Raw genomic sequence first — 27,803 nt, 5'->3', positions numbered from 1 at the left:
TGACTGATGGGAAGCCAGTTGGAAATGAAAACTCTTCTTCAATTGGAAAACCAAATGAATATAGCCTTAAGTCCCTCAAAAGCACTGCTCATGGTATCTAATGTCTGTTAATCATTTCATAGTAGGAATCATGGAAATGTTACTCAATGCACTCATTCTCTACAGTGTTTCTAATTACTCCATTGATTTTTTTTTTGAAGCGTAGATTTGTGTAAAGGAACACTGGGGTATATTTGAACAAATACAGAGCAATAAAACTGTAATTGTAATTCATGTACGTTCAACAAACAAAGCATTAATTTTATTAGTTTTTCCAGCAGTCTGTGTGTTTGAAGTGTGTGGTTGGTTCTTTCTTAAGTCTGTGGTTCATTAAACTTTCTGCACTGTTTTGTCTCATCTGTCAGGCAGTCTCACATTGATTTGGTGTTTTATACGTAGATATTATGTAGGTAATTAATTTTAAAAAGTCAAAAAATATATGCAAAGGCTGGTATGGTAGTTGCTTGTCATAGACTTTTCCCCTTCTCCCTGGTATGGTCTTAATCATAAAAGAAAAAAATGTTCCTCAGGTTGTTCCAATCAGTGACTGCATTCAGTGACTGAGTTCTGGTCCACTGAACAGTCATTGCTCTGTTATATCAGAGTTAATAATACTGTGACTTCATCTATTGTTTTACTAAAAATGCAGATAATTATTGTAAGTGGTTATAAAATTTCTGTCTTTCAATCCCAGTGTCTCACGACAGGCTCCCATTAAACTTCATCTCGTATCATGAGAGACCAGAATGTATGACAAGAAAATGTGTTTTGGTATTTAGAATATTGTAAGAGCACTTTACTTATTTCTTTTTTTGTGATGTTGTCGTTGAGTGGAGCTCTGGGTTTGGTGGTTTTTGTTTTTTTTTTCCCTATATAAATGCATTTCCAGATGTTAACTTTTGAAAGTCTCAGTTTGAATGTTGAGGTTTTAATCCTTCATTTCAATGCACAGAATCATTGTAGTGGAGTTTTTTTGAAGTCTAATTAAGGTTTTTTTGGTGTGTATATATGTTAAAAACCCACACACATTTAGTCACTGGTAATTTGCTTAACCTTGGGCTGGAAAAGTGGAGACTGGTAATAGGAGATGCTTCAAGGTGTGTGGTATCCAGTTCAGTACAGAATCTGTTCTTTCTCTGCCTTTTTAAGCCTCAGGTTCACTAATTTAACGATCAATTAAAGAGGCTTCAAGGTCTGCTGTGTTTTGTCAGAGCAGCAGAGCTGGACCATATGCATGATGTTTTTTCCCTTTATCCTTTTTGGTAATTTCTTTGGATAAGTTCGGCTGTCGGTGTTTGTTGTCTTATTCTTTGATTAAAAGATGAATTTAGTTTGCAAAATGAGTTAAAAAGCAATTCGTTTCACCAATGTGTGTTCCAATTTTCATTAGTGTCTTTTTTCTAGCTGGGAGTCTTTAGATACATGATTTTTGCTTTCCAAAGAAGTTGCTTAAATCACATGATTATTACATTTATACTGAAGTTTTCTGTGTTCTGCTTTGCACAAAAGTGCATGTGTGCCAAGTACCCTCACACTCTTCTGATAAAATAACCTCTAAATTACATCTGAGTAATTCCTTTTTTGAAGCTGTCTGCAGCTTTGCTGTGCAGATGCCCTTTTGCTAAATGAAACACTACTTATCTTAATTATTAGTGTTAATGGATGTGCTGTGGGCTCAGTATTTGCTATTGTCAGGTAGAATCTAAGTTATGTCTTTTTCTGCTTGACGAATGTGACAGAAGTGTAGTTCTGACTGTCGTGGCTGAATGAATCAGTGCCACGTGCATGAGGAGTTGCTGGCAATCACCTGGAATGCATAAGCAGACTGACTTCTCTTCTTTCAAGCATCTTTTGCAGGCACTGTTATTCCTGAAATGCCACGTGCTCCTAATTTGTCAGGTGCATGTGTTCCAATGATGGCTTATGGTTTCTCCTTCTGTGTTTTTTTCTCTTCTTAAAGGTCTCTCAGCTCTTACAGAATCTTCTTCTGTCCGAGGATGCAATGTGAACTATTGAATATCCATGGCATTAATATAAGTAGAACTAAATAAATCAAAGCCTCTACAAAAACTCATGAATTTTCCCATTATACAGACAATTCTTGTGTTAAGGTATTATTTTTAACTGCAATTGGAGTGTGTTCCTGGTACTTGGTATTTGCTGAATGTTAAGAGTATATAAATTGTGTTCTGAAACCATCTTTGCAGGAAATTAAAATTAAAATTCTGTTTGCTTTCTTCTAAGTAGAATGGTTACACTTTCAAACACATTCTACGTGTGTGTGTGTATAAATGTACATAAACTGTATTTTCATTTGAGAAGGAAATTTAGTTCTTTCCAAAATGCAGAGTTTCCCAGGAGCCAGTGAAGGAAAAGGGACCTGAGTGGGCTGAAACGGTTTTGATGTAAGAAGCCGTCACATTGAGTGGAGTTCTATTTTCCTTCTTTCTTCATGGTATTCCTGACATGTCCACTATGTGGATTTTTTTTCTCCTTGTTGCTTTTCAGTGCTGTCAGTTGACTTGTCTCTAGCAGAACTGCAGTGATGAATTTGCTGTGCAAACACTTGTTCAGAGGGTCATGTGAAATATTAATAGATCTGGATAAGTCTTTTCTCCATGAGTTTTACCTGGGAATGGTGAACTGGGAAGTCCTGATGCAGATTTTGGGTTAAGTGTGCAGGTATCACTGTCCCCTCGTTTTCCTCATCACTTACCACTGCCATCACTTGATTATCAGAGATGGGATGTCAGGAAATCCTGCTCTGATTAAGTCTTTTGGCACGTTAATTTCAATTATTTCATTACTGAGGAAGAAGTGCCAGGGAATGGATTTGCTGGACTCATGAAAACCACTTGAAATTGCCTGTAAAATTTCTGAAAAATCTCCCCTCTCTTAAGAGAATCTTTTCTCTGCATCCTTAATTTCTGTGTAATTAATGAAAGACTAACTGGATTAATTTATTACCTTTGACAGGCAAATTGTCTTTTCCATCCAAGTACTGTTCTAGCTCTCTCTGGCAGTGGACAAATTAAATCTCTAACAGAAACCTTATTGTCCTCACGGAAAAAGAGGTGGAAAATGTTATGTTTTATGTAGCATGTTACTTTTTCTTGCTTACAGGGCACAGACATAAGGGCTTGTAGAGCACCTGGAAGGTGACAGGGCTGTGTTTGAATACATCACTGACCTAGCTCGTGTAAGGGCAGGAGTTAAACCTGCTGAAGGTGACCCCATTTGTGTTTCTTTTTAAAATCAGGTATTTGGCACTAAGCTTTGTAAGCATTTTTGGTTTGGATGTAGTTTCAAGATATTCTTTGACATCTTTAAACATTTTGCTTTGCTGTCTTGTAACTTGAGTTCTCATATTCTGATTTAAAGAGCATTTTGTGAGGATGTGAGGCAATGTGCATATTACAACTTCTGAAGTGCTGTCAGAAAGATGCACTGTGGAATGAAGAGGTGGCATCGTGTCTAAAGTGTTCTGTCTTGATGGTTCCTGTTCTGCAGAGCCCTGAACAGTTTCAGGAGCAGGAATAATTTTAGGATTTTTTTAAAGTTGAGCTTTCAATTATTTAGGTTTAAAGCTGTGCCCCTTTTGAAAGATCATTAACAACTGCTTGGAGCTGACTACCAGACATGGAACTCCCCAGTTGCTCTGTAAGATGAGTCTTTTATGGGGTGCAGCATTAAGGAGTTGTTCTGCTTTTTGGTTTGTTTGGGGTATTTTTTGTACTTTTCACATGCTCCTGAAGACACAGGATTTGTTGTATTTGATGGCATAAAGGCAAATGGATTTTTATCTCACCAGGACCGGGTAGCACTTCAACTGAAATATCATCTTCCATTTCCATCTTTCATATTTTAATAGAAACTTCAGAATTTCATGCAACCCAATCAATTTAGAAAGAAACTGGTGTTTACACAGACAGGTTGTCTAACACCCACGTTGTTTTCATGCTTTACATCAAGGAAGGAAGGTTTGGTTTAGTTCCTGCATTTTTAAATTGTATTTTGACCCTTTCGTCTGCAGCTCTTCCTGCAGAACAGCAGAGGGTAGGTAAGACAGGCTTCTCTGTAAAAACATGGCAAGTCAAATGGCAAAAAGTGGATGTGCCTTGGATTTGGTTTATTCCATCCTTCAAAGAGACAGGAAAATAGGGAGAAAGATGTTTTGTTGATATTATGAAATAGACTTGGACTGTAATTAACAGCCTGGGAGTTTTTCTGCTTGCTTTTCTTATCCTGGTGTTGCGAAAGCTTGCTGTCCTGCTGGGATTTCTTTTTGGAATGCAGAGGTGTGTTCTAGCTAAAAGCATGTGCTTTGCCTAATAAGCTTTCCTAGCCACTGAGCCCAGCTGGCTGCTGCAGTCTGCATTTGTTTTGTCTTAACTAATTTTTATAGCCATGTTTTGAAATGAAACTAACACTTTTTACATTAAGTGACAAACCAAGCACAATGTCCATAAATGAAACCCAACACTATAATCTACTAATTTTTGCTTTCAATGGGCAGCATTATATAACCAAGCAGCCTACTAAAAAGAAAGATGTGGAAATAATACTAGTGGGATGTGAATGGGGCTAAGCTGAAGGGATCAGCCTTTGTTGGAGGGAATATCTATGTTGAGTTAAGGGTTTAGCACTTGCTCTCCTAAACAGAGAAGATGAGTGAAGAGAGTGGGGCCTGGCTGGTCAGCACAAAATGTTCTTGTCAAATCTTGGTGTCTTTTGCTGTAGGTGATGATGAATGTCATCAACACGTAGCACTTTGCTGGAGTCTCCTGATGGGTTAACTTCCAGGGTTGCTGCAGTCTTGCAGCTACCTTGAGTTGATAAAAAGTGTTCAAATGCTCTGAAATTCAGCCAAATCTTTCTAATTTGATCCAAATTATGAATGAGCAGAAGAAATGTTAGAAGGTAAAACGTGAAATAGAAAGTCAGTTTCCAAATATTCATGAATCATTGTTTACAAGTCGACAGCAGTGACACTGGAATTGTTGTGCAAGTTTGTTCTCCGTGAATTTGTGGAAAATCATGTTTTTGTTCTGACTTTGAGCTGAATATGAACATTTTTCATATAGTACTAGTCAAATACACAAAGCTCTGGCCAATTCCTGCTTGGCTGTTAGTTTCAGTGGAGCTTTTTTGATATGATGGAGCAGCTGCTTGGAAATTAAATTAAAAAAACCCAAAACATAACAACAATAATAAAACCACCACCACCAAAATATCTGTGTAACCTTGTTTGTATATTTATTCTCACAGAAATAAGGGCAGATTTTTTTTCTTCTAATGAATTCCCATAGCTCAAAGCTACTATGAGCAGGAATTTCTCCTGTTGCTGTGAGGGTCAGTGACATCTGACCTGCACTCAGACGTTCTCCTGGTCCTTGTAGGCAGCTGTGTGAGCTGGGTCAGGGTGAAATTTTGACTCTTTGCAGGTATTTTTTTTTTGTTGTTGTTGCTTTTTGGAGAATTGCATTGCAGTGAACCTCTATACCTCTTTTTTTTTTTTCTTCTTTTTTTTTTCCTTTTTCCTTTACACAAATGTCAATGGACAGATTTAGGGCCTGGATGTCAACTCCATTCACTTACAGGTTTGCCTCATGTTTATTAAAGTGTGACTGATCAGAATCATGGTAAGTTTTTTGGAGTCAAAATTACTGAGGATGACACCTCAGAAAGACACCAATAATTGCATTTGCACTGTTAAAAAAGGGCAGAATTTTTCATGTGACTTAAAAAAAAGAACACCTTGATTTTTTTCTTAATAGCACTCCTTTTAGTAATTTACAGAAGAGTCTATGCAAAATATCACGATTAATTTCTGTGTGCTTCATTTAAAAAATCTCAATTCAGAAATCTGTCAGTTTAGGTTGCATGAACTAAGCAGTGACACTAATACATAACTAATCTATTAATGGCCTACAGGCAGCTGTGAGAAGGAAATATATGGATTTTTACTTAATAGTCATGATTGGTACATTAAGAAAACAAACAAACAAAGTGTTGTTGAGTGTTTGGATATTGCTGGGGAAAAAAATCCGAGAAGATCTCTTCAAAAACTGCAGTGAGGAAAGAATCCAGAATGCTTCTGTGAGCTTGTCATCCTACACTCTTCCTAGAACTGAAACCTTGTTAAAATACATAATAGCCAAGTGGTGTCTTTAACAGTCCTGATACCAGTGGGGCACATTGGATGACATTTTTGTTGCTTCTTGGTTCCATATATGTGATTCCAAATTTCTCTGTGTGGGAAGCACCCCTTCCCCAAGCCCTCCTTAACCACAGAAGGTAGAATTCCCTGTGCCCTGATCTTGAGAGCAGTCACATTTTATCAGCACCTTCCTCCCAATGCATTCCTTTGGGAGGAGGGGAAAATGCATATATTTTTCAAAACAAGTTAATGTTCTAAATACATCACGAAGTGTTAGAACACAGTTGGCTGTGCACTCTGTGGAAAAAGACAGAAGCTCTTTGCTAAGAATCTATCGCCCACCTTCCTACATACTTTGTGATTAATGTTTATTATATTATTGTGGGACTGCAGCAATTTGCAAACTCCTTAAATGGATAAAGGAGTAAATCTCTCTCATGAGAATACTTCTTTCCCAGCTGTTTTTCTGAAGATGCTTTCATTCATCTTACCAGTTTTAATGTGAGAAGTCTAAGCTCCTCTTCCAGAACATATTTTATGCTCATACTGCTTTAATAATATTATTTTCTATGTTTTGACCTGCCTGTTTGTAGAATTCAGAATATCCATCTGTCTAAATCTTGTCCTCTAAAGGGTGAATTACAATTCTGACTACCTCTGTCTTATCTCTATAACTTTAGGCTTACAAATTTGCATAAAAGTGAATGAAAGACCTCTTATTTAGCTCTAGTAACATGAATTATTAATTTGTTTTGTATTGAGGCGTAAGGAAACAGTAAGCTTCAACTTAATGGATTTAAAACATGTTCTGTGCAAGCACATTGAGAATTTGCTTTCATTCTCTGGCTGTTCCTCAGCATTAATGTGCAGGTAGGCTTTGAGTACTCCTGAACATAAATATTCAGATGCTGACTTCTTAAAATCATAAGTGGAACTAGACAAGCAGAATTTGTAATTTCATATATCTATCATATAGAAGAACTCAAACAAGTTTTGACAAATCAGCAATAAATGTGCCCTATTCAGTCTGGCCTTGGGGTTTTTAGAATCACAGAATGATTTGAGTTGGAAGGGACCTTACAGATCAGTCAGTCACTACTAGATGCCCTCTGTCATTCTACTGCTCATTTTCTACTGTTCGTCTTTTTTTGCCATATTTGTTCCACAAATAAATCACACCATGGAGAATCTGTGCTGTAGCATCATCCCATCCATCTTTCCTACCAGCACAATTGCTTTGACTTTGATCTGGACTAATTAAGTGCCTGTATTTTTATGGTTATCATAGAGTAGTTAAGGCAAAGATAGCTGGAATATGTGTGCTTTTCCAAATGAGCCTGTAGGAGTTGTTAGGGCTTTGATCCTGAAGTTTCTTTTTTCCCTCCTTTTCTGAAAGGATGCTATCTAGAGTATTTCCATCGAAGTACTGTGACAAACTCCCCAAGAACATTCCTGTTTTCATAGGAAGAATCCCATTTCTTAGTTTTACAGAGGGCAAAATGTAATAATCCCTGCAGTTTGGGCAGGGTTTAATAAGACTCTGCATAGCATCAGGCAGGTTTGGCTGTTTAGCTTATCCCTTGAATTACCTCCCCAGTCACGTGCCCACAGAAGAGATCAATATGTTACCTAATAGGACATTTAAAAACATTTCCACGATTTGCTGACGTGGGGGAATGGTGAGGGAAAGGAATAGATTTTGCACTCGATCTGAGCACACACTACTGCGGTCTTGGCAAGCCCCTTGTTCTCGTGTGGAATTTGCTGCTGCAGTGGTGCATTGCAGGAAATAGATAAAAATCAACACACGGAATGTATCCATGCAATGTATATATCCAGGGAAAAAGCCTTGCATTTGAACTTTAAGAAGCTTATGTGTTTTCACAAGGCAAATAGACTTCCCACTGTTAAAAGAATCTTACTGTAGAAGGACACGTGTTTTAATTTGAATAAGGTCCATTATTTAAATGGTTTAAAAATACAATAGGCTCTTAACTGCATCTTTTGTGGAGTAATTGAGGAATCATTTAGGTTTGTAAATGCTGGTGGAGGGGATGAGCACCTACCAAAGGATAAGCAAAGAAGCAATTTCAGCATAGTCATTTGAGTTCCAGAGAATTGCTTTGTTCTTGTTGAAATACAACTTTTTACTACTGTGACTATGTACAGGAAAAGCAGAATTACATTTTTAGAGCATCCTCCTATTTTTTTCCTCTAGCTCATGCTGCCTTTTAAATTGCACAACTCTTCTTTTCCTCCCAAGTTTCATTTCAGCCTTGAACCTGTTGCAGAATATGTGTAAAACAAAAAATGGAAAAAGTTAAAAAAACCACAGAGACTCAATATCCATCTCTTGAAACGACACATCATCCAGAATAAGGAGAGCAGGAGAAAAATGAGTATGTAGAATTAATGATCCCTACCTCAGTTCTCTGTTTCGCCCCCAGATATAATTATTAATTTCATCTGAATTAATGTAGTTGTAGATTGACTTGCAGCATTCTCTTGATGAGAGCCCTTGAACTAAACTCATGTTTTTGTAACTTGGATAGACTTTGGCTCCAGTATGGTTCTCATTTAACATGTCTTCATTTCAGAGTGAATTCAGAAATATGTGTTGTATTTCTATTGAGTGTTGTCCATGCATATAATCCCTATCAGATGAAAGGGGCAAAGTTTCCTCAGGTTGTTTTCTAGCATGTTCTGTGCTTTCCTTTTTCTCTTCCACAGTTTTTTCAGTCACAGACAGAAGTAGGACTCACTGGAATCAGCAGCAAGCTGCTCACATAGTCATAATGGTATATTTTTATTTACACTCCATTTGAGAACTGTGATGTTATTTAACAGCTTAGGCCATTTCATCTTTAATTATAAATTGTGATATTGTTGTCTTCAAACTTCAAGCAGATGGTCAGAGCCAAGTGTCCTGTTCAGTCTGGGAGAGCTGTGTAGACATCTCTTCTCTGCCTTTTTTTTTCCTTGGTTCTGCTGCTATCTAAACAAACATTTAGAATAACCCAGTTTATGAAGTTACCTGTGATTTTCTGAACACTTACTAAACTCAAAAACTCTGTAACTAGTGCACGGTTTTGCTGTGCTGTTGAGTACGAATAAAACCTTATGGGTACCTCTGACCTCAGTGGTCTGAAAATAAAATTTGCAATATCAATGGCATGTTCTTTTAAAGACAAAATTGACATTTCTAATCAGACAATATCATAATTAAGACTTGGTTGCAGGAAGTGAGTGAACAATACTTAAGTTGATTTTTTAAAATTATTGAAAGCTGATGTGTCAGAGCAGTGCACTGACTCACAGTAACTGAATCATCCTATCAGCATGTGGAGGAGTGATTTATATGCCATATCATGGAGAACTGTAGAAGCAGTTCCCTCTCTTTGTCTCTTCAACTCTAAGAACATGGCTTTGAAGTTGTAATTATTTAAATTTCTGAAATGTCCCAGCCCCTGTACTGGTGGCTGATGGATTTGTGACAGACTGGTGTCAGGAACACAGCTCGGGGAGTCTGGGAGTAAATACAGACTAAGGAGTGACAGAATTGTTGTAAGGCAAATTTGACCCATTTTTGTTACTCTTGAGGTGCAGAGTACTCCAGAGTAATAAATGCTCTTGAATATTGGCTCTGTCCTCCCACAGGGCAGAAGAAACATCACTGTTGGAATGGCCATAGGGTCTCCATCTTCAGCAAGGAGAGAAGCAGTGGTTGGATTCATGGCCTTTTGTGATTATCTGTCCTTTTTTCCTTTCAAAAAATAGGCCAAGGGAAGCACACTGCTCATCACTCAACATGAGCTGCTGTGGCTGCTTTAGATCTAGAAGAGAATTGCTTGCAAGATGAATGAATAAGAATAAAAATAAAACTCTTGTGTCCAGGCTATGATCTAAACATAGCAAGGGGAATAGAATGGGCAAAAATTCCCAGAGAGGATTGACTGTTCCTAAAATGTGAATATTAAGGCCTGGAATGCTGAATATGTGAGGAAATGTTTAAATTTTGCTTTAGTGACTTGATCTGTGGCCCAGTGAAGGCATTTGCAGTTCAAATAAAAAAAATCTTAGTCTCAGGTCTCTAACTTTCCTGGTTTGGGTTTGCTTTTACTTCTTTCCCCTGTTCTGTAAACCTTAAATCAGTCTCTTCACTTTTGTTCATGTCTCTGTAAGGGATTAAGAATTCAAGACAGAAAGAGTTTTATTGCAGGAATTGTCACAGATTCCTAAGGCTGTGCACAAGTGTTGCTTTCACCTTTTTTCAAATCCTCTGAAGCACAACCTTGTAAGGAATAGTTTGGCAGAGCTGAGGTAACACTTCTGGAGCACAAACTCTGCTCCTGGTGAACAAAGCAGGTTATGGTGGCAAACTTAGGCATGGAGAATTTCCCACATGTATTCTCTAGGTAGGCATATGTAGAGCTGCCAAACAAACAACTTAATCTGTGCAGGCTGAGAATAAAGTTATTTCTGAAGAAGGTTTGGGCTGGAAAGTTAAGCATACCCACCAACAATTTCCAGTAATGATTGTAATGGGTTAGGAAATTCAATACTTTCTCTTTTTTCTAATGTGTCTAAACATTATGTCTGTTTTACACAAGACTTATATTAAAAGATAGGGAAATAAAGTAGATTTGGTTTGGGAAGCTTTTACTTTTCCTAATGCTACAAATTTGTACCTGATCAAACATTGCAGGGATTCATAAGTGGTGTTTGCTTTAAGACTGCCTTAAGAATCTGCTTCTTTGAGTTACTTGTGAACACATACAGGGTGGCAACACCTTCCTCCTGATCTTTAACCTCCCAAGCCTCCCACTGTCTCGTTAGTGTTACCTTGATCATCTTTTCCCCTGTATCTTTATGGTGGATTTATTTTGTGAAAGGTAGGAGGTCTTTGGCTTATAAGCTTGTAGCTAAAACCTTTCTGTTCTCAAAGTGCTTTGATATATTTAGTGTGAGCATAAGAGGCAAGACTTCTAAGTACCACAGTGGAAAACTTCTAAAAAGATATTTCCTTCTTATGATATACAGTAAAATAAAAATTATGCTTCTAAAGCTATTTCTGAAATAGCTGCAAATATGGAAGGAGAGTTTGTAATAGCTCAGGTCACTGCATGCCTCCTGCTTTCCCTGCACTGTTGGCTTTGTAGGGATAGTTTGTTTCCATTTCTGTTGCCATTGGTTGATTTGAGGAGCCAGCATTACATGAAGTTGAAACAGGTTTGTGGGTTTTTGGAACAGCTGATGCTCCTGCCCTGTGTGACCTCCTTGCTTTAGGTGGAGCCTGAGCTGGCCAGGACAGCAGAGCAGGAGCTGTTGGAGCGAGAAGTGCAGGGGCAGAACATCAGTGGGTGTGTTCATTTTCTGCACTGCTCTTCTGATGGTTGGATGGTAAACTAGCAATAAGCTGTTCTGACAATTTGGGAAGATTTTGGTTTTGACCTAGTGATGCCTGCTGCTTTCTTTTTTAACTCATTTTGTGTCATGACTGGTCACAGCATTGAGGGCTGTTCTAGAGGTGCACTCATGACTTGTTTAGAGGTGATCACAGCCAGTTCCCCTGTGTGTGTCATTGCACCCTCTTTTGCTGGGAAGGAGCAGAATAAAAGTAGGAGAGGGTGTGAAGGAAGGGGAAAACTCTGTCTTGGATAAGAAAGGGATGTTCCTGTATATTGGAGGAGGAGAAGTGACACGTTGATTCTGTAGCTGAAATCCTGATTCCCTAAAGTATCCAGACCATAAGCAAGACCTAACTTGCCTTTTCAAAAAGTTGAATCCTATTTTAAAATAAGCTGGTGACTGTATGGATCCAACTGATTCTCATTACTCATTTGCAGTATTCTGTTTCATCTTAGACTGTAGCCTCAAGAGATGTGAGCAGGGGTGGGAGTATTATGAAACAAAGTAATTTGATTATTTGGGGTGGGGTAGAAGAGTGGCAGCTTTGTTTTAACTCAGCAAATTGTTTAAAAGCACAGACAGATGAAAAGGAGCCAGCTAATCTGGTTAAGAATAGCCACTATGGTTTTTTATATTGATTTCTTTCTACACTCTGTCTTTTAACCTTGTTTTCTTACAACTTTTGAAAGCCCATCTTGAGCTATACTGAGCAAATAGAGGATATGGATAAAATAGCTTCCTTTCAAGATGTGATTGAACTTCTCTTTCAACTTACCACTAAATTTCTTACACATTCTTCAATTTCTCGTAATTTCCATTGCAATAAAAACCTCTTCAAGATAGGAATTTTCTGCCTTTTAGCCTAAAATGACCAGCTTTTACATGCTTGTTATGTCATGTGTTTACAATACATTTAATGCTAAAAGATTTATTTTTAGCTGGCTCAGTAAAATAGCTGGTTGCTGGAGTTGTTGTCATAGCAGCAATCTTAACAGATAGGCTGATCCTATTTAGCTTTTGCAGCCAACGAGAGGCCGTTAGGCAACAGTTTGACAGTTCTGCAGCATTTTTTCTAAAGATGGAAATTGTGCTGGTGGTGGTGAATTTTTTTTGGCCCAACTTTTAAAATATTTCTTTCTGTAGGTGTGTGGAGTTCAATTCAACATTTTCCCTTAACAACTTATGATAACTTTGAATACACAACATGTGAGATTCAGAATTTAAGTCTTAATTTGTAGGAGCTTGAAAATAAATTACATGGTGCAACATATTGCAAGCTGCTTTGATGATTTTTTTTTTTTTTTAAAGCCAGAAGTATTCTGAGAGAAAAATGCCAGACTAGAGAACAAGATTGTGCATCATTTATTCAGCAGTAATTTTAAGTCATGGCAGACTGGGCAAATATTACTGAAGAATTTTGTGGGTTGTTTTTGAGGAAATGCACTGCCTGGGTTACATGATACCTTAGGATTTTAATAATCCCAATTCTTATTTTATTTTAGTATGAAGAGAAAAGGGTCCTTCTTTACTGACAAGCAAAGAATTAGTATTTTCAGATTAGGCTATTAAATCAGGCATACCCCTAAGTGTTCTTTGTAGCTCTAAGCTCTTACAGAAGTTCAGTTGCCTTCAGACATAGGTCTGAATGCAGTTCTGAGATGAAAAGTGAATTTACTGCAAGGAATTTCTCATGTCTGTAACTTCCAGTCAGGTGGCATTGAACCTAAATTACTTTCAATTTCAGTGTGGCTGAGCAAAGACTTACTCTCAAAACTCTCTTAAGTCTCTTATTAGACAGAGTAATTTAAAAAAAAAAAATTGAAGTACTTCAGTTTAATGCTAAGAGATGGATCTGGGTGCTGTTGGCTTAGAGTGCTTCAAATATGATTAAGAGTCAAAAAGTCTATTTAACCTTCCAATGACTTTTTTTGTTCCTTAAACCTCGCTTGTTAAAATGTGTTGCTATCATAGACTGTCATAGCAGGGATGTGTGCTTATTAACTTCCAATTAATCAAGGCAACTTTTCTCAGAGCTGCCCATTCTGGGGAGTTTTGGTGAATAGTTCAGCCCATTGCTCTCAGCTCCTGGTTCAAAGCCAGTCTCAAAAATGGCAAAGGCAACTTCTGTGACTCTGCCTGGTATGGATTTGATATTATGCCACTGTTCTGTGGACTAATGAAGAAAAATCTAATGAGGCAGAATCTCCCAGCAGAGAAATGAAATACCATATACCCACACACATTTTAATGTTGAAGTTATAGTACAGCTTTGGAGTGCATTAAGGAGGTTGGTGCTGTGAAAAAACAAAGTTCTTGGGTCCCACCACCCAAACTCCTGCCTCTTCACCAGGGCAGGGGCTTTCCCTGGCTCCTGGTGTTCATCTGAATCGTGGGATCTGCTCCCTGGTGGCTCTTGGGAATCTATTGGACAATTGGAAGAGTTTTCTCTGTGATGTCCAGCTGGGGTTTTGTCCCAGGAGGCCAGAACAGTTTCCTGCTGTTCTGCAGCGTCCCAGTGGCACTGAGTGAAAGGGAAGGGCGGCCTGAGAGCTGCACCCGCTTTCCTGGCCTTGGGGACGACTTTGTCACTCACAATCTCTGTCTGTTTTGCTGTTTCAGGCAAAGTCGTGCATTTGTCACATGTGTGGTGCCCACCTGAACAGACTCCACTCTTGCCTCTACTGTGTCTTCTTTGGCTGTTTTACAAAGAAACATATTCACGAGCACGCGAAGACAAAGCGACACAATTTAGGTGAGTTCTCATCCCGATGGTGCTCATCGTCCTCTGGGTCACCCCTGTCCCTTCCAGGCCAGTAAAGTGATATTTTCTTGTACTTGCATCATTAGGCAGAGAGAGAATTTTATTTGTAGTTTGAGTTTTTCTAGTCTTGGCATTATTCTAAACTTGGTTCTTAAACTTCCGTTGCATCGTTGTTAAGTTTATCTTCACAACTTAGAATTTCCTAAGTATCTTGGTATTTATGAATTAATGTCATATCTAAAAATGTAAGGAGGCAGAGTTTTGGGGTTTTTTTTCCTAAGTGTTAAAAATGCTGAGTTTGCCTGGAACTAGAACATTTATTTCAGTAAACTTTTTTTTTTCAGGAGGTCATGCTCACTTATTTTATTGCTGAGGAAAACACCCATTTCTATCACAAAGAAGGCTGATCAAGTAGCAATCAGAATCATTTAAAATGCTGAAGTTTGGGGGTGGGGGGGTGTTTCTTCATTTTTCTCTGTTGGCTTCTTGTTTCTACTGGGATCAGTAACCTAAGTAGTAAGAAAACAGTTTAATTCATATAGAGTACCTTTCCCTCAACAGTCTCAAAAAATGCAGGTTTCAAGGCCAGCAGGTTCTTCTGTTCTGTCAGCTTTGGTGCTATTTCATGTTCAAAACCAAAAGCCTTTAGTTTTGTTTCAGATTACCTATTACTTATAGTTCAGAATATTTCTGAGTTATAATACAAAATCCTAATCTAAATTCTGTTTTAAAATGGATGGATGTAATTTTTCTCCAAATTAAAATACATCCTTGGTGGAGTGATATAAGAAATAGGAAAAAAAAAGGCATAATTTCATGGCATAAATTTCCTCTTGACCAGCATGGCCAGCATCCCTAAATTAATTTATCTTAAGTGCTTATGGAACAAACTGTCTTTATTTTCCATGAAGACAGAGAAGCTCCAGAAGGCCAACAGTGCTGTGTACTCCTGTGCTTAAGAAATGGGTGTGTGAGTTTACTATTTATGGAAAAGATGATTTAAACCAGCAGATTGTTATAGTTTCTTCCTCCATATGTGTCAAGAAAGAAAAAGATGAGGCTCAGTAGTGGTATAGTTTTAAGTTTGTAAATGTCTTGAAAAAGAGAATATTGGAAAATAGTACTGAAAATTCCATCATGGTGAGGCTGAGAGCCCTGGGACTGCTCAGCTCACAGGAAGAGGCTCAGGGAAACCTCATGAATGGGTACAAAAACCTGAAAGAGGAATTAAAAAATGTGTCTTGGGCTCTTCCCAGTGGTGTCCAAGAGGCAGGGAGGACCAAGTGAAATACAGGAGGGTCTGTCTGATGATCACATTACTGTGAGGGTTGTGGAGGGTCTGTCCCCAAATATATTCAGACTCTCTCTGGACATGGGAATGGGCAGCCTGGATGTTCTGGATGGCCCTGCTGGGGCTGGACAAGGTGACTTCAGAGGTCCCTGCCAACCTCAGCCATTCTTTGAAAACTGAAAATACCAAACCAACCCTGTGTGACTTCTTTTAATTGCTTTTTGCAGAGTGTGATCTCAAAGAGCTTTTAAAGTCAAATCATTAGCTGAAATTATTTTGGAATCTTTACCAACACAGAAGTGCAAATTATTTGAGGTAAACTTGAAGAATTTCTGGTCAAAGGGGTGTGTGTATATATAAAACAACCTTTTGTGCTAATATAAATTTATGACCACATTTAAGGTTTAAAAAATACTGTGCTAAATTGAGACTGTCAACAGTATTTACCTGTTTATCTGTGGACACCTTGTAAACACTGTAACATTTTTACCACTAAATTCACCATATTTATAGAGAACCTTTTAAAAAAGCTTTATAATTGCATACATTCTCAGCTGCTGTTTATGTATTTGGGAAACTTAAATTCAAGTTATTTTTTGTGCAAGGTAGAATTTGCTGTTGTTTGCTGCAGTGAATGAACTTGTTTTCTTAAAGGAAAACCAAAACTGGATGGAGGAGGGAGATTCTTAAAGATGCTCTTGCTTTAGGACTGTTGTAGTTATTGTCCTGGCACTAAACAATGAAGACTGTGTCAGATAAGGTGCTTCCCAAAAGGAATAGCCTTTAGATAAAAAGGGCAAGAGTTAATTAAGCCCAAGCACGAAATAATTGGCTGAATCATCCCAAAAAGGATTCTTCTGCAGCTAAATATAAATTACTTGGTGCACAAATACTGCACATAACGTGAAGATTGTGCAAGTGACTGCTCGATTTCTAGTTTTGGAGATTCCTTTCTCTCTTTTTTTTTTTTTTTTAATGTATGTTTTGGTGTTTCATTTCCAGCTGCATGTGAAATGAGCTTTAAAAATATTTTTGTAGTTTTACTAGTGCCTTTGGTTGCTTTTCCTGCTGCAGTTTTAGTTGGGAAAATAACATCTGATAGGCAAAAACAAGTTAAGTGCTTTGAAATTTCAAAACGAGGAGGAATTATTTTAAAGCACTTGGTGACTTTTTGCTGAGCCAACATCAGTCTCCATGGAGACAGGCAGGAGCTGCACACTTAATCAGAGTTGTAAGAAATACCATGGATTTCAGCTGGAACAGCTGTCTGAGCACGGCAGGGATGTGTTTGCAGCTCTCTGCTGTGTCTTTCAGGAGGCTCCAGCATCATATTCCAGAGTGGTGGTAAATCCATCCCTTGCTATCTCTGCTGCCTTGAGCCATCAAAACGAGGCACTCACAGCCTGACTTTGCAGTGATACCTGTGCTCTTGAATCTGCCTCCCTGTTCATTGTATGGTAATAATGCTGTGCTTAATTTAATGTATTCCTCGAGTTGTGGATGTGGGTGACAGGGAGGTGAGGTAAGATCCAGCTATAGGAGCTGCTTTTTTTAATCTCTGCATTGCTCAGTGTCTCTCAGTCAGTCTCCAGGACAGTCTGATATTCCCACTGGGCTCTGTGTCTTTTGTGAGGAGTCGTGAAATGGTGAGAGCAAAATCCTTACTGATCTCTCCTGGGAGTTTTCATATTGTTGATCCTGTCAGATGTTTCCTTTTCCTCACCTACAGGAACCTCAACTATTTTTAACTTCGCTTATTGAAACTCTTGTATGGTTCTCAATATCATCATACTTCACTTCTCCAGTTCTAATGTGTCCATTTCTCGTGCCAGCCCTTTGGATTAAGACAGTTTCCTGTGCTAATGACTTGAATTCTTAGTTAATCATTCCATTACTTCTGTTTTGTGCTTCTTAACCTGCTGTTCAACACAGAGCTGATATTGTTACTTGGGAGTTAAACTCAGAGACTCCAAAATTTCTTTTCTGATTGGTGTTACTTGTCTGCCTCTTTAGTGGCTGGAGTTTCACTCTTGGTGCTATTGTCTATTTGCTAAATAACTTGAAATCCTTCTGGAGCTATTCTGATTATCCTAAATGAATGTATGCCATCAACATATTCTGTCATCTTCCTAAATAATCCTTCCAATCAGGTTCAGCACCTGGGGAATCTGCTGGTGGATTCTATCCTTGGAAAAATTGATGGTCTCTTCCTTATCTTTTCTACAGCTGCTCAATGAAGGAAAATACAAAGTAACTTAGTCCCAGAGTAGCAGAAGCAGGAAGATGTCTGTGAACAGTAGCTCTAAAAGAGAAGAGAGGTTGGTACTATAGAGTTCATCTCAAAACTAGCAGTGATTAATTTATCAGTTTCCTGATTGGCACTGAAAAATCCTGGGCAGACACCCAAGTATTCTTTCTGAGTGAATATTTTCTGCTATACAATGTTGTTTTTTTAATACACACACAGTCTTAGCTGCAGAAAAACCCACTGCTCTAGGGCTTAGGACAGTCTGTTAGAGATGGCCATTGTGAGTTAGTTCAGTTATGGTATCAAAGCTCTGTGTAGAGCTATTTATTTAAACTCCCTGCTGAGGAGCCAACTCCTGCATGCCCATGCTGTGCTTCTCTCTATTAGAGATGCACTTTTACACCTGAACAGTGTCTCTGAAACAGCACCTCTGATGCAGGTTTTGGGTAAAGTCTTGATCTGCTCTGATGCCTCATGCTGTAGTTCAGGAGTTGAGGGAGGTGAATTAGCAGGAGTGAAGTTCAGTGGTTTAAAAACTAAGTAAGAAATAGCTGGAAGACTGAACTGTTATTCCATTTCTTGAGACACTGGCAAACAGTTCATTATGGAGTTGGTCCTGTTAAAGTATGTTCATTATTTATTAGATCACAAACTGTTTCTTGAGGAACATTTTTCTTTAAGTATATACTGATGTAAAATTCAGTCCAATAAATACATTTGTGGTGAGAGGAACTGGGTGGGTGAGCTCAACAATAATGCTCATAGATTAAGTTGAGGATTTTTTGTGCAATTGAAAAAGCTTCTACTTCCTGTAGAAAATAAATAACTGATTTTTTTCATCTGATTCATAAGAAACATGATAGAAAGCTGATTTCTATACTGAAGTTGGTGAAATGGAAGAACCTGGTTACTGCTGTTAGTGCATATCTGTCTGAAATCTAATATATAGAAACAGAACACTTCTGTAAAGGAGTGACAGTAAAAGCTGTTTAATTTTCATTTTAGTTGGAAGGTATTCACTGTAGTGTTGATTCTGCCAGTTCTTTTTTAAACAGCAAAGATTTTCATTACACCCTATGTGAAAAGGGCAATTAAAGCTGTTCCAGCACAGTTTACTGCAGTGTTGGAGTAGCAGTTTGGTTTTTCTGTTCACATCCAGGCTCAGAAAGTGCTAGAAAAGGTCATCTGGGCATTTTACCAGCCTCTAGATTTTGAGTTCTAATGCTTTACTTGGTGATGGTGTGGAGAAATCTGAGGAGATGAAGGTGAATGGAAAGCAACACACAAACAATATTCTGTTTTGTCAGAGATGGATTGTGTCACATTAATATATGCCTTTTTGATAACAAACTGATTTTTCACAGAAAAAAAGGAAATGCACTGAACCTGACTTGTCTGGATCATGTAAAGGATTTGACATTTTGCCCCCTTGGAAATTATTACTTGAGGTAGAAGTGGCAAGGATCAATATGAGAATCATGGTGCATAAAAGGCAGGAAAAAGGGAAATTGATGATGAATGAACTAAAAGCAGAGTGTGTAGGACACAGACTTAACTAGCAGAACCAGTCCTGGTTTACTGCTATTTTCTTGTAATTGAGGAGAAGGAATTTTGTCTGTGTTCGAAATTCCTGATGGTCACAAAGTTCAGAGGTGTTACTTGTACTGAGGAGGGCTGGGTGGCCCTGAGAATTAAATAACCTCAGTGATTCCAGCAAAAAAAAAGAGGTGAAATTTGATAGCAGAAAGCAAAAAATACTGTACTTCACCATAATATCTTTGTGATGCTAACTGGAGGATCATTGATTGGAAGAGGAGGAAAAGGAGGAAAGCATTTTGGATGCACAGGTCAGGTGCAGGATATGGCTTGAACTTCCAATATTCCCCATTGCCATTAATAATATTTGTTGCTCTGGGATGTATTTTGCAAAGTATTGCAGGGAAATCCTCATTTGCTTATGTGAGGCACATTCCAGCAGGGCATTAGCTCCAGCCTGGTGCCAGACTGGACTCCTAAAGAGGCAGCAGAAAAGTTCATTGGAGCTGTGCTCTGCTGGGAGCTGCTCTGGAAGGTGCAGGTAGTGATGAGCTCCTGCCAGCCATCCCTCAGAAACTCCTTTTAGTATCAGAAAGGACTCTTGAACAGTTCTCTCTATACCTGGAATATTCTTATCCCTCAGAAAGTCAACTTGCTGATTTACCTGTGTATTGCCAGCTCTGGATGTCTGCCTGCCTCACACCCAGCCACAAACTTCTGTGCAGTTCTGGATCTTGCTACTGCTTCTACTGAAAATAGTGTTTTTTACATAAGTCTCCACTGTTGTTCAGATGAGAATATGCAGATGAGTAGAAGCAGTTTGTACCACATCATGTGCAACAGCTCAAAACTTGGTGACTGTGATTTGGGGATTCTTCCCCCAGATTTCTGAAAAACCCCAGCAAGATAAAGTAAGGGAGTATTTAACAGTTTCTCCCCTTTAAACTTGGATAATATTTTGTGGGATCCAGAAGAGGTGCTGTAGCAGGAGAATTTAATTCTTCTCCGTTTTCAAAGGTTTTCTGCAAAGAGGAGAATTGTGGAAGGTTGTAGGGTCTGAGGAGGGCAGGGAGAAGACTGACAAAAGGTAAAATATATTTTATAATGGCACAACTTAAGTGTAGGAATGCTGCAGCCTCCTCTGCAGCATATTGGGACATGCACACATATGTAGGTACTGTGTGTGTACAGTCCATGTATTCCTGAATGAGGTCAAGGAGCTGGAATTAATATTCCACTCTTAACAACTTAAAATAAAATGGTTTGACACACTGTGGTTCCTCTAAATTGACAGTTAAAAGCATATTTTCTATCTAGATTCCATAGGGATACCAGGGCTCTATTTTTTCATCTTATCTTTCCTGGCTTGGATTCATATGGAGTTGTAGGATGATATTCTAAACCATCACAGAGGGGCTGCCCATTTGGCTCCTGGTGTTAAGTGGTTTGCAGGATAGTATTGGGTGCTTGCCATGTTTGGATTGCAGGCAAATGGAATTTAAACATTAAAATTCTAGATCTGTATGGGGCCAATAAGCATCTTGGAGACTCTAGAGCTGCAAAAACAGTTCTCACCTGTTGGGTCCTGATCTGAAAAAAAGAAGAAAAAGCAGCACGTATGGAATACTATCTTGAGTATTAGGAGAAGATACTGAATGTGAGGAGGAAGGATAATGCTTGACTATGACAATCGTTTTTAATGGGGATTAAAAGATTTTGGCAAAAGAAGGAAGTTTAGGGTTTGTTCTTGTTTGTTTTTTCCCTGACAGTAAATACCTGCAGTTCTCAGTGGTTGGATCATCATTTAGCAAAAGTAGTCCCTTTCCCACCTCTTTTCCTCCCTCCTTATCAGCTCAGGAATTCTGACCTGTGGTGCAGATTCCAGGGGCCAGGAAATTGGGAGGAAGGCAATCAGGTGCCTGCTTCGTGCTGATAGATCAGAGACAAGATCCAGTGCAGAACTGGCTGAAGTTTAACAAATCACTTCTTGGGAACCTGAGCCAATTACCTGGAATGGGTTTAATGATTAACACCCAAGGTGAGAAATCAGGGAGCACAAATTAGCTTTGGATGTTGGCTTAAAATTGTCTGGAAGAATTGCCAATTTAGCCTCCTTTGTTACAGAAGTTGAAGCAAATGCAGGTTTCTTGCATAGAACACAGGGTGTGTTGATTTGAGGTTGATAATATGCCAAGACTGAGTCACAGAAATTCACGTGGGAATTAATTTCAGTGCAAGTAAAAACTGACCTGAATTCTGAGTTGCTGCTGGACATTTTTTTCTACTTGAGTGCACCCAGTGATCCAAGGGAGATGATACCAAAACATGATTCACAAATACCTCCTGTCTGATGAATGATATTGAATATTATGGTGAAGCTGAACAAAGTCAGTTCTTTTCATCTGGATCTTTCAAAAACTGAACATCCAAGGTTTTTCACCTGCATGAGATGTGCATACTCTGGATGTGGCACACTTCCCTGCTTTTGTTGTGTTCCCATCATCTCTGATCTCTAACGTTTTCACAAGGACTTAAGTGGATATAGTTGGAAAACTAAAGCACTTGGGCTTAAGTAGAGCACTTTACTTGGCTCTCAGATGCAGTTTGAAGGTTTTTTTACTGCTAGATTTAAACTTTCACCCCAGAGCTGTTGTTTTTTTAAAACTTAATGTTCCTTGCACCAGTAGATAAAGTTGTTGTCGTTCCTGCATGATCTTCTGTGCTGCCTCCCTGTTTCTCCAGGCTGATAGTTTTAGTTTAAATGAAAAATAAAATGTATTTTCATTCCTTTCTTGGGTTGCATCTGCTTATAATTTTATATGTAAAGGGGTACGAGGAGATCCAACTTTAAAGGGAGGGAATCTTATTGTCATCACAGAAGGTATAAAAGCAAACAAGAATGTTACATTCCAAGAGGTCTTTTCATTCTTAAATTGCTCTGCATGTGATCACCAAGTAGGTATTTTGAATTCCTAAACCAGGAATCTAAATTGATCAAATTTAATAAACAGACATTGTGATTTATTTAAATTGCTTTTGATTCTTCCTTATGAAAGAAAGAGGTAGATTTCTACTTACTGTATATTTTATTTTACCAGGGTAATAAATTCTGGATATGTGTTAGGCTAAAACTGAAGTTCAGTGATTTTATCCTTTTTTATCTTCCTGAGAGAAGGGTTGGGGTAGTTCTAGGAAAAGCAGGTTCTGGAATTTGGGAGTAGCAGCCATTCCAGAGGAGCTCCCTAAAAGAAATGTTCATTGTGAGCAATGTGGGGCATCCTGGCAGCCTTGGCAGTGAGTTAATCCAAAACACCTGGGCATTGTTCCTTGGTTGGTGTTCCCAAACTTTTTACGAATTTGAGGCCTTTTTTTTAGTTTTGTGATCCAAAATACCAACACAAATACCAGTGGTGGAATTTGCTACATGTGCGTTCTCATGCTTTGCAGTCATTCCATGTTTTCTATGGAATTTTCTGGCCAGTTGTTTCAATTTGGGGTAGAGCTTCATGGCACTTCAGTTTAAAACAAAAAAAGTTTAACCTAAGAGTGAGATGAAATTTGTTTCATTCCCCCCAGTCCTTAAGGGAGAAAGTTTTGTGTGGACTTTGTCCTTTGGGTGTGGTGTAACTTCAGTCAGTGCTAAGGAATTGCTCACATGGGAAGAGTTTCTGTCAGTACAGCAGTCCCTTCAGTGGTTCCTTTGTTCTTCTTCACCTCAACACAACCACCATGAGAAAGTTTAAGTGTATTTCAAGGAAAAAAAAAATCAAATTATATTAACCTGAAACAATTAACTTCCAAACTTTCCTAGTGGACTCTTTTCCTGAGCAGCAGTGTTCCATCACTGTGAGAAACTCCTGCCCTTGCTCCATGCTGTGGCCAGCCCTGTGTGGCTGCCTTGTCACTGGTGCTTGAGGTAATTTGTCCAAAACCCCTTGCAGTCATTAAAAAGACATTGGAAGTGTTGGCAAATGTACAACTGCATTGTTCCCATAAGTGTGCTGGAGAGAGGATATTTCCTCAAGAGTCCTTAATCAGGTGCTGGACAATTATGGCTTTAACTCTGCTGGTGTTTCTGTGAAACTTTCTGATCCTTTACACCAGAAATTCCTTCTGCTCTGAACAAGTGGTTTGTGGAAGGTGGTCTCTTGTTGGTTTAGATCTTGACATCTCTATTTCATTGCTCAGGCATGTAAATCCAGGAAGAAAGGAAAAGTAAAGAATCCTTTGAGTATAGCTGTGCCCACACATTCTGATGGTAAATTGTAACTATTAGTGCTCAGAGTCCTGTTTATTCAATAGTATTGTTCTGTTATTTGGGGATCTGCTGATGGGATGTTTTAAAAGCATGTGGAGAACAATATTTGAGTTTGTGTTTTAAGACCAATACTTTGGATTTTCAACAGCTTTTTTTGTAGAAAATTGCAGAACTGGTAATGGAGTAAATAATAGAGTAAATATTGTATAACTCTATACTCTGTAAGTTGTGATATACCACCCCCCCAGTTTCATAGTGTTTTATTACTCATCCTCTACTACAGCTCAGAGTCTTGTCTCTTTTGGAGTATTCTGCTACAGGAGTTTATTCAGTCCTCTGGGCATCAGAGTGAAATATTCTGGTGTTGGGACATTACACAAGGTAATGAAAATCCTGAGTTTGTGACCTTACATGAGGTAACACAGTCCTTACCTTCTTCCACAAACCGAGTGTGATCCAAACAGGCAAAACAGAAGAATGGAGCACATCAGCAAGGTAAAAAAACTGTCTGAAGTAATAGGGTTTGTTGAATGATAGGAGAAGTAACAAGCAATTGGCATAATCATTGAAAAAGTGATTTTAAAAAAGGAGGGAAAAAACAGCTTGCAATGGACCAAAGGAGAGGGACAGCAAGTTGTGAGGGGGTAGAGACTGTGAAGGATGGAGGAGATGGGATTAGAAAGGAACTTTACCAAAAAAAACCTCAGCACAAGCACTGCCCCACTAACAGGGCAGCACAGAGACTTCACCTGTGTTTGCCTGCTGAGATCCATGGCAGAATTCCTGCTGCATGCCATGTGCTTTGGCTTATTGAGCACTCCAGAGTAATTCAGTGCTGTTCCTTGCAGGCCACCTAATGTGGTAATGGCTTCCTGTGTTTAAAACAAGTTTCCATTGCAGTAAGACTATTCTAATAATGCTAGTTTTCTGGAAATAAAAGGAATTAAAAACAAAAGGGAGAAGGGTGATGTGTTTCTTAGCTGTTTGCTGGTGCAGGTTATGTTTTAGTAAAATGTGTTAGTGCCCACTGTTTTTTAACTTTCCTATGATTGTGATTTTTTTTTTCTTATCTACATACTGAAAATCAGCAATTTACTATGATTACTTTGCACTTTATCTGTGGTATATGTTGGAGTAAAATTTCTCAGTTAGGTATTTATTTTGGTTCTTGGCTTTCTTTTGTTTAAGGTTGTGCAAGAAAAATATTTTTAACGTTGGTCAGCGTTCATTTGTTTGTTCTGAAAGGGTGTGTGAAATGACAAATTGAGACAGAAGTAACCTGTGAAATAAACTACCCTGGAAAACTTTTCCCCTGGAGAAAGAGCTTTAAATCTGCAGTGCTGTCTTCTGTTTGAGCCTTCTTTTGGATTTTAACCAGGTGCTTTCTGAATATTTTAATGGCCTTGAAGAGAAATTGCTGAAGTCTTAGGAAAAGACAGTTCAAACTCATACATGAACTCTTACAGGGCTGGTTCTGTGTGTGTTGTAGTCACTTACTGTCCTGATGCCTCTGGGTAACTGAGGTGTCTGAAAGGTGAATTGTAGATCACAAACAGCTTGAAGGCAGCTGCTGCTTTGTTGTCCTGCACAGTTTTCTTGCTGTGCCAGAAGCAACTGAATAACTCACACTGAAAGTGGAAAAATGTCTGCGCTTTTCTCTTTTTATTTTTTTTCCCCTTCCAGATTCTAAGGTACAGATTTTTCTTCTTTTGTGGACTGCTTGGAAGAAGGAGTGCCTGACTTGGAAGCCTGCTTTAAAATGCCTTCTGGTTTATGAACTCACATCTTTTTTTTTCCTCCTCCCCAACTTCCCTTCTGTTTTGCAGCCATAGACCTTTTGTATGGGGGTATATACTGCTTTATGTGTCAAGATTACATATACGACAAAGACATGGAACAAATTGCCAAAGAAGAACAACGAAAAGCTTGGAAATTACAAGGTTTGGTTTTCCTGCCTGAATTTCTTGTTTCTGTTTTTAATCATACCTGTCCCTCCCATTTGTTCAGTGGCAAAAAAAAGCACTAAGGGGAAGAAAGAACTCTTTAGAAGAGAGTAGTGCAGGCCACGGGAGAGAGATGTTAGTTCTTGCTTTCCAGGAGTCAGACTGTGAATTTAACACGTGAGCCACACCTAATTGTAGCAAAAATATTTTAATTGCAAAAAAAAATGATAGAAATATCTAATATTAGTCCTGCAAAACTTGCATAATATCAAAAGTTAGATCTGTATTAGGTAGAGAATGTAACAGTCTGCTCCTTTAGGCTTATTTACGTGGTACAGGCAATAAATTTGTTCCCCTCACATGAAATGCCACCCTTGTGTGTGATTTATTTTTTTTTTTAACTTTTTTTTTTTAAATAGATCATGCCAGCTTACTTACACACCTGTGCTTTCATGGTACACGCACAGTATCTATGTAGAAATATTTACACACAAATATATGTACACACATTTGTTTTATTCAGTTTGCTTTCCCTAATTTTTTCTTTTTTAGCCTTCACCCCAACAGTGGTTTCTCACTACCAGTGTACAATGACAGGTAAGAGGCGTGGGCTGGCGACGCACCTCACTAACAAGCGTCCCTTTGCTGATTATCCTGCCATTTTAGACATGAATCACAGTTAAGAATGCCAGTTTTATCGTGCAAATCATTTTCCTCTTGTTTGGATATGTTCCAATGATTGAATAATTGCAGCAGACTTGATTTCATATGCCCTTTCCTTTATAGAATTCCTCCAAGACAAACATTTTTTTTTCTTTTTTTTTTTTTTGTTATTTTTAGTTTGGTTTGGGTTTTGTTTTTTTTGTTTGGAAAGGAGATATCATTTATTCTAAACTGAATAGTTTGTAAGCATCAGTTTTAAAAGCTTGTCATCGTCCATATCCAGAGGCTTCTGGGGGTTATGTTTTCTTAAAGTGGGGAAGTCTGTATTTGAAGACAGATGACTTCTGTCTAGTAATGTCTCTTCTGGAATCCATGGCATCCTGTTTCAATGTGGCAGCCTTAGTCAGGGCTGATATGACTTCAAACCATTCTTAACCTCATTTCCAATTTTAAAAATAGCAGCTAACATCGTATTAACAAGAGCTTTTCTGCTGGCTCAAAAGATAGCTGCCTTTACTTGGTTCCTACTACAGATCCCAGTCTGCTTCCTGCTTCTTCCCTGTTTGAGGGAAGGGAGTCAGAGGAAAGAAGGATAGTGAGTCCTGGAAAAGGGAGAGACACCTTAAAATGGTTTTCAAAGCAAGACAAAATGGGAATATGTTTAAAAATCGTTCATTCAAGCTCTGCACTTACTCAGGAAACTCCTTCAATCTGTGTTTGGGGCACCAAATTAATCAACTGCAACAACATAACATCTTCATTATTCTATGGAACAGGAAACATCCCCCAATTCCTTACTTTTAAATATGCAGATTTAAAATGTAATTTCTTAGTTGTGTTGTTCTTACTAATTGATGCATTTGTACCTCGTGGGCTGAGATGCAGACACTTTGTCCTGCTGTGAACATCAGCCTGCTGTAGTTTGTATTCCAGGGAATTCCAGCTATAAGATTGTTCCTCTGGCCATCTTTGACCACAGAGTTGTGCAGAGAAGGTTGAAGAATCACCCAGAGGAGCTGCCAGGCAGGAAGCCTCTGTACTGATTAACTGACTAATGAATGGCACATTAAATATATATACACAAATGCATATTTGTATGAATATGCACATTGCATCTTCTGTCCCTGGAGAGCTAATCTGTAGTGACCAGTGAAAACAGAAAATCTAGGAATAGACAACACTAAATTATCAGAGTCTGCAATGTAGACTTTTTTTTCTTTTAAGTCATGGTATAGGTTCTCTTTTATGTCTTATCATGAAACTATGTGTTTCCTCAAAAACTTATCTAAGGAATGAGAAATGTACCATGGAGAAATAATAGAGAATTATGTCTGGGTTTTTCCTTCTCTCTCCGTTGTTCCAATCCATGTGCTCCCTCCCTGTTGTTTCATGAATGATCCCTTCTTGCTCCAAACCGACTGTCAAAAGGAGCACAAACCCCAAACTCAGTGTTTTGGGTTTCTATTGCTACCACAAAGTTAATTAACCTCAGATC

General features: G+C 38.5%; 1 protein-coding gene across 2 annotated transcripts in view; it reads left to right on the top strand.

Moving 5' to 3' along the window:
• Positions 1 to 27,803, top strand: part of USP22 (ubiquitin specific peptidase 22) — a 91,525-nt gene that overhangs the window by 16,847 nt on the left and 46,875 nt on the right. The window contains exons 2-4 of one of the 2 annotated variants that reach the window (XM_014870914.2): positions 14,228 to 14,360; positions 25,529 to 25,642; positions 26,198 to 26,242. In XM_014870914.2, coding sequence (XP_014726400.1) covers positions 14,228 to 14,360; positions 25,529 to 25,642; positions 26,198 to 26,242 — 292 coding nt within the window. The remainder of the gene's footprint in view (positions 1 to 14,227; positions 14,361 to 25,528; positions 25,643 to 26,197; positions 26,243 to 27,803) is intronic. The other variant, XM_088174272.1, reaches the window with a different exon arrangement.

The sequence above is a fragment of the Sturnus vulgaris genome, chromosome 16, assembly GCF_052056855.1.
Source record: "Sturnus vulgaris isolate bStuVul1 chromosome 16, bStuVul1.hap1, whole genome shotgun sequence".
Classification (NCBI taxonomy): Eukaryota; Metazoa; Chordata; class Aves; order Passeriformes; family Sturnidae; genus Sturnus; species Sturnus vulgaris.
The sequence above is the reverse complement of the archived record's forward strand: the minus strand, read 5'-3'. Positions and strand labels throughout refer to the sequence as shown.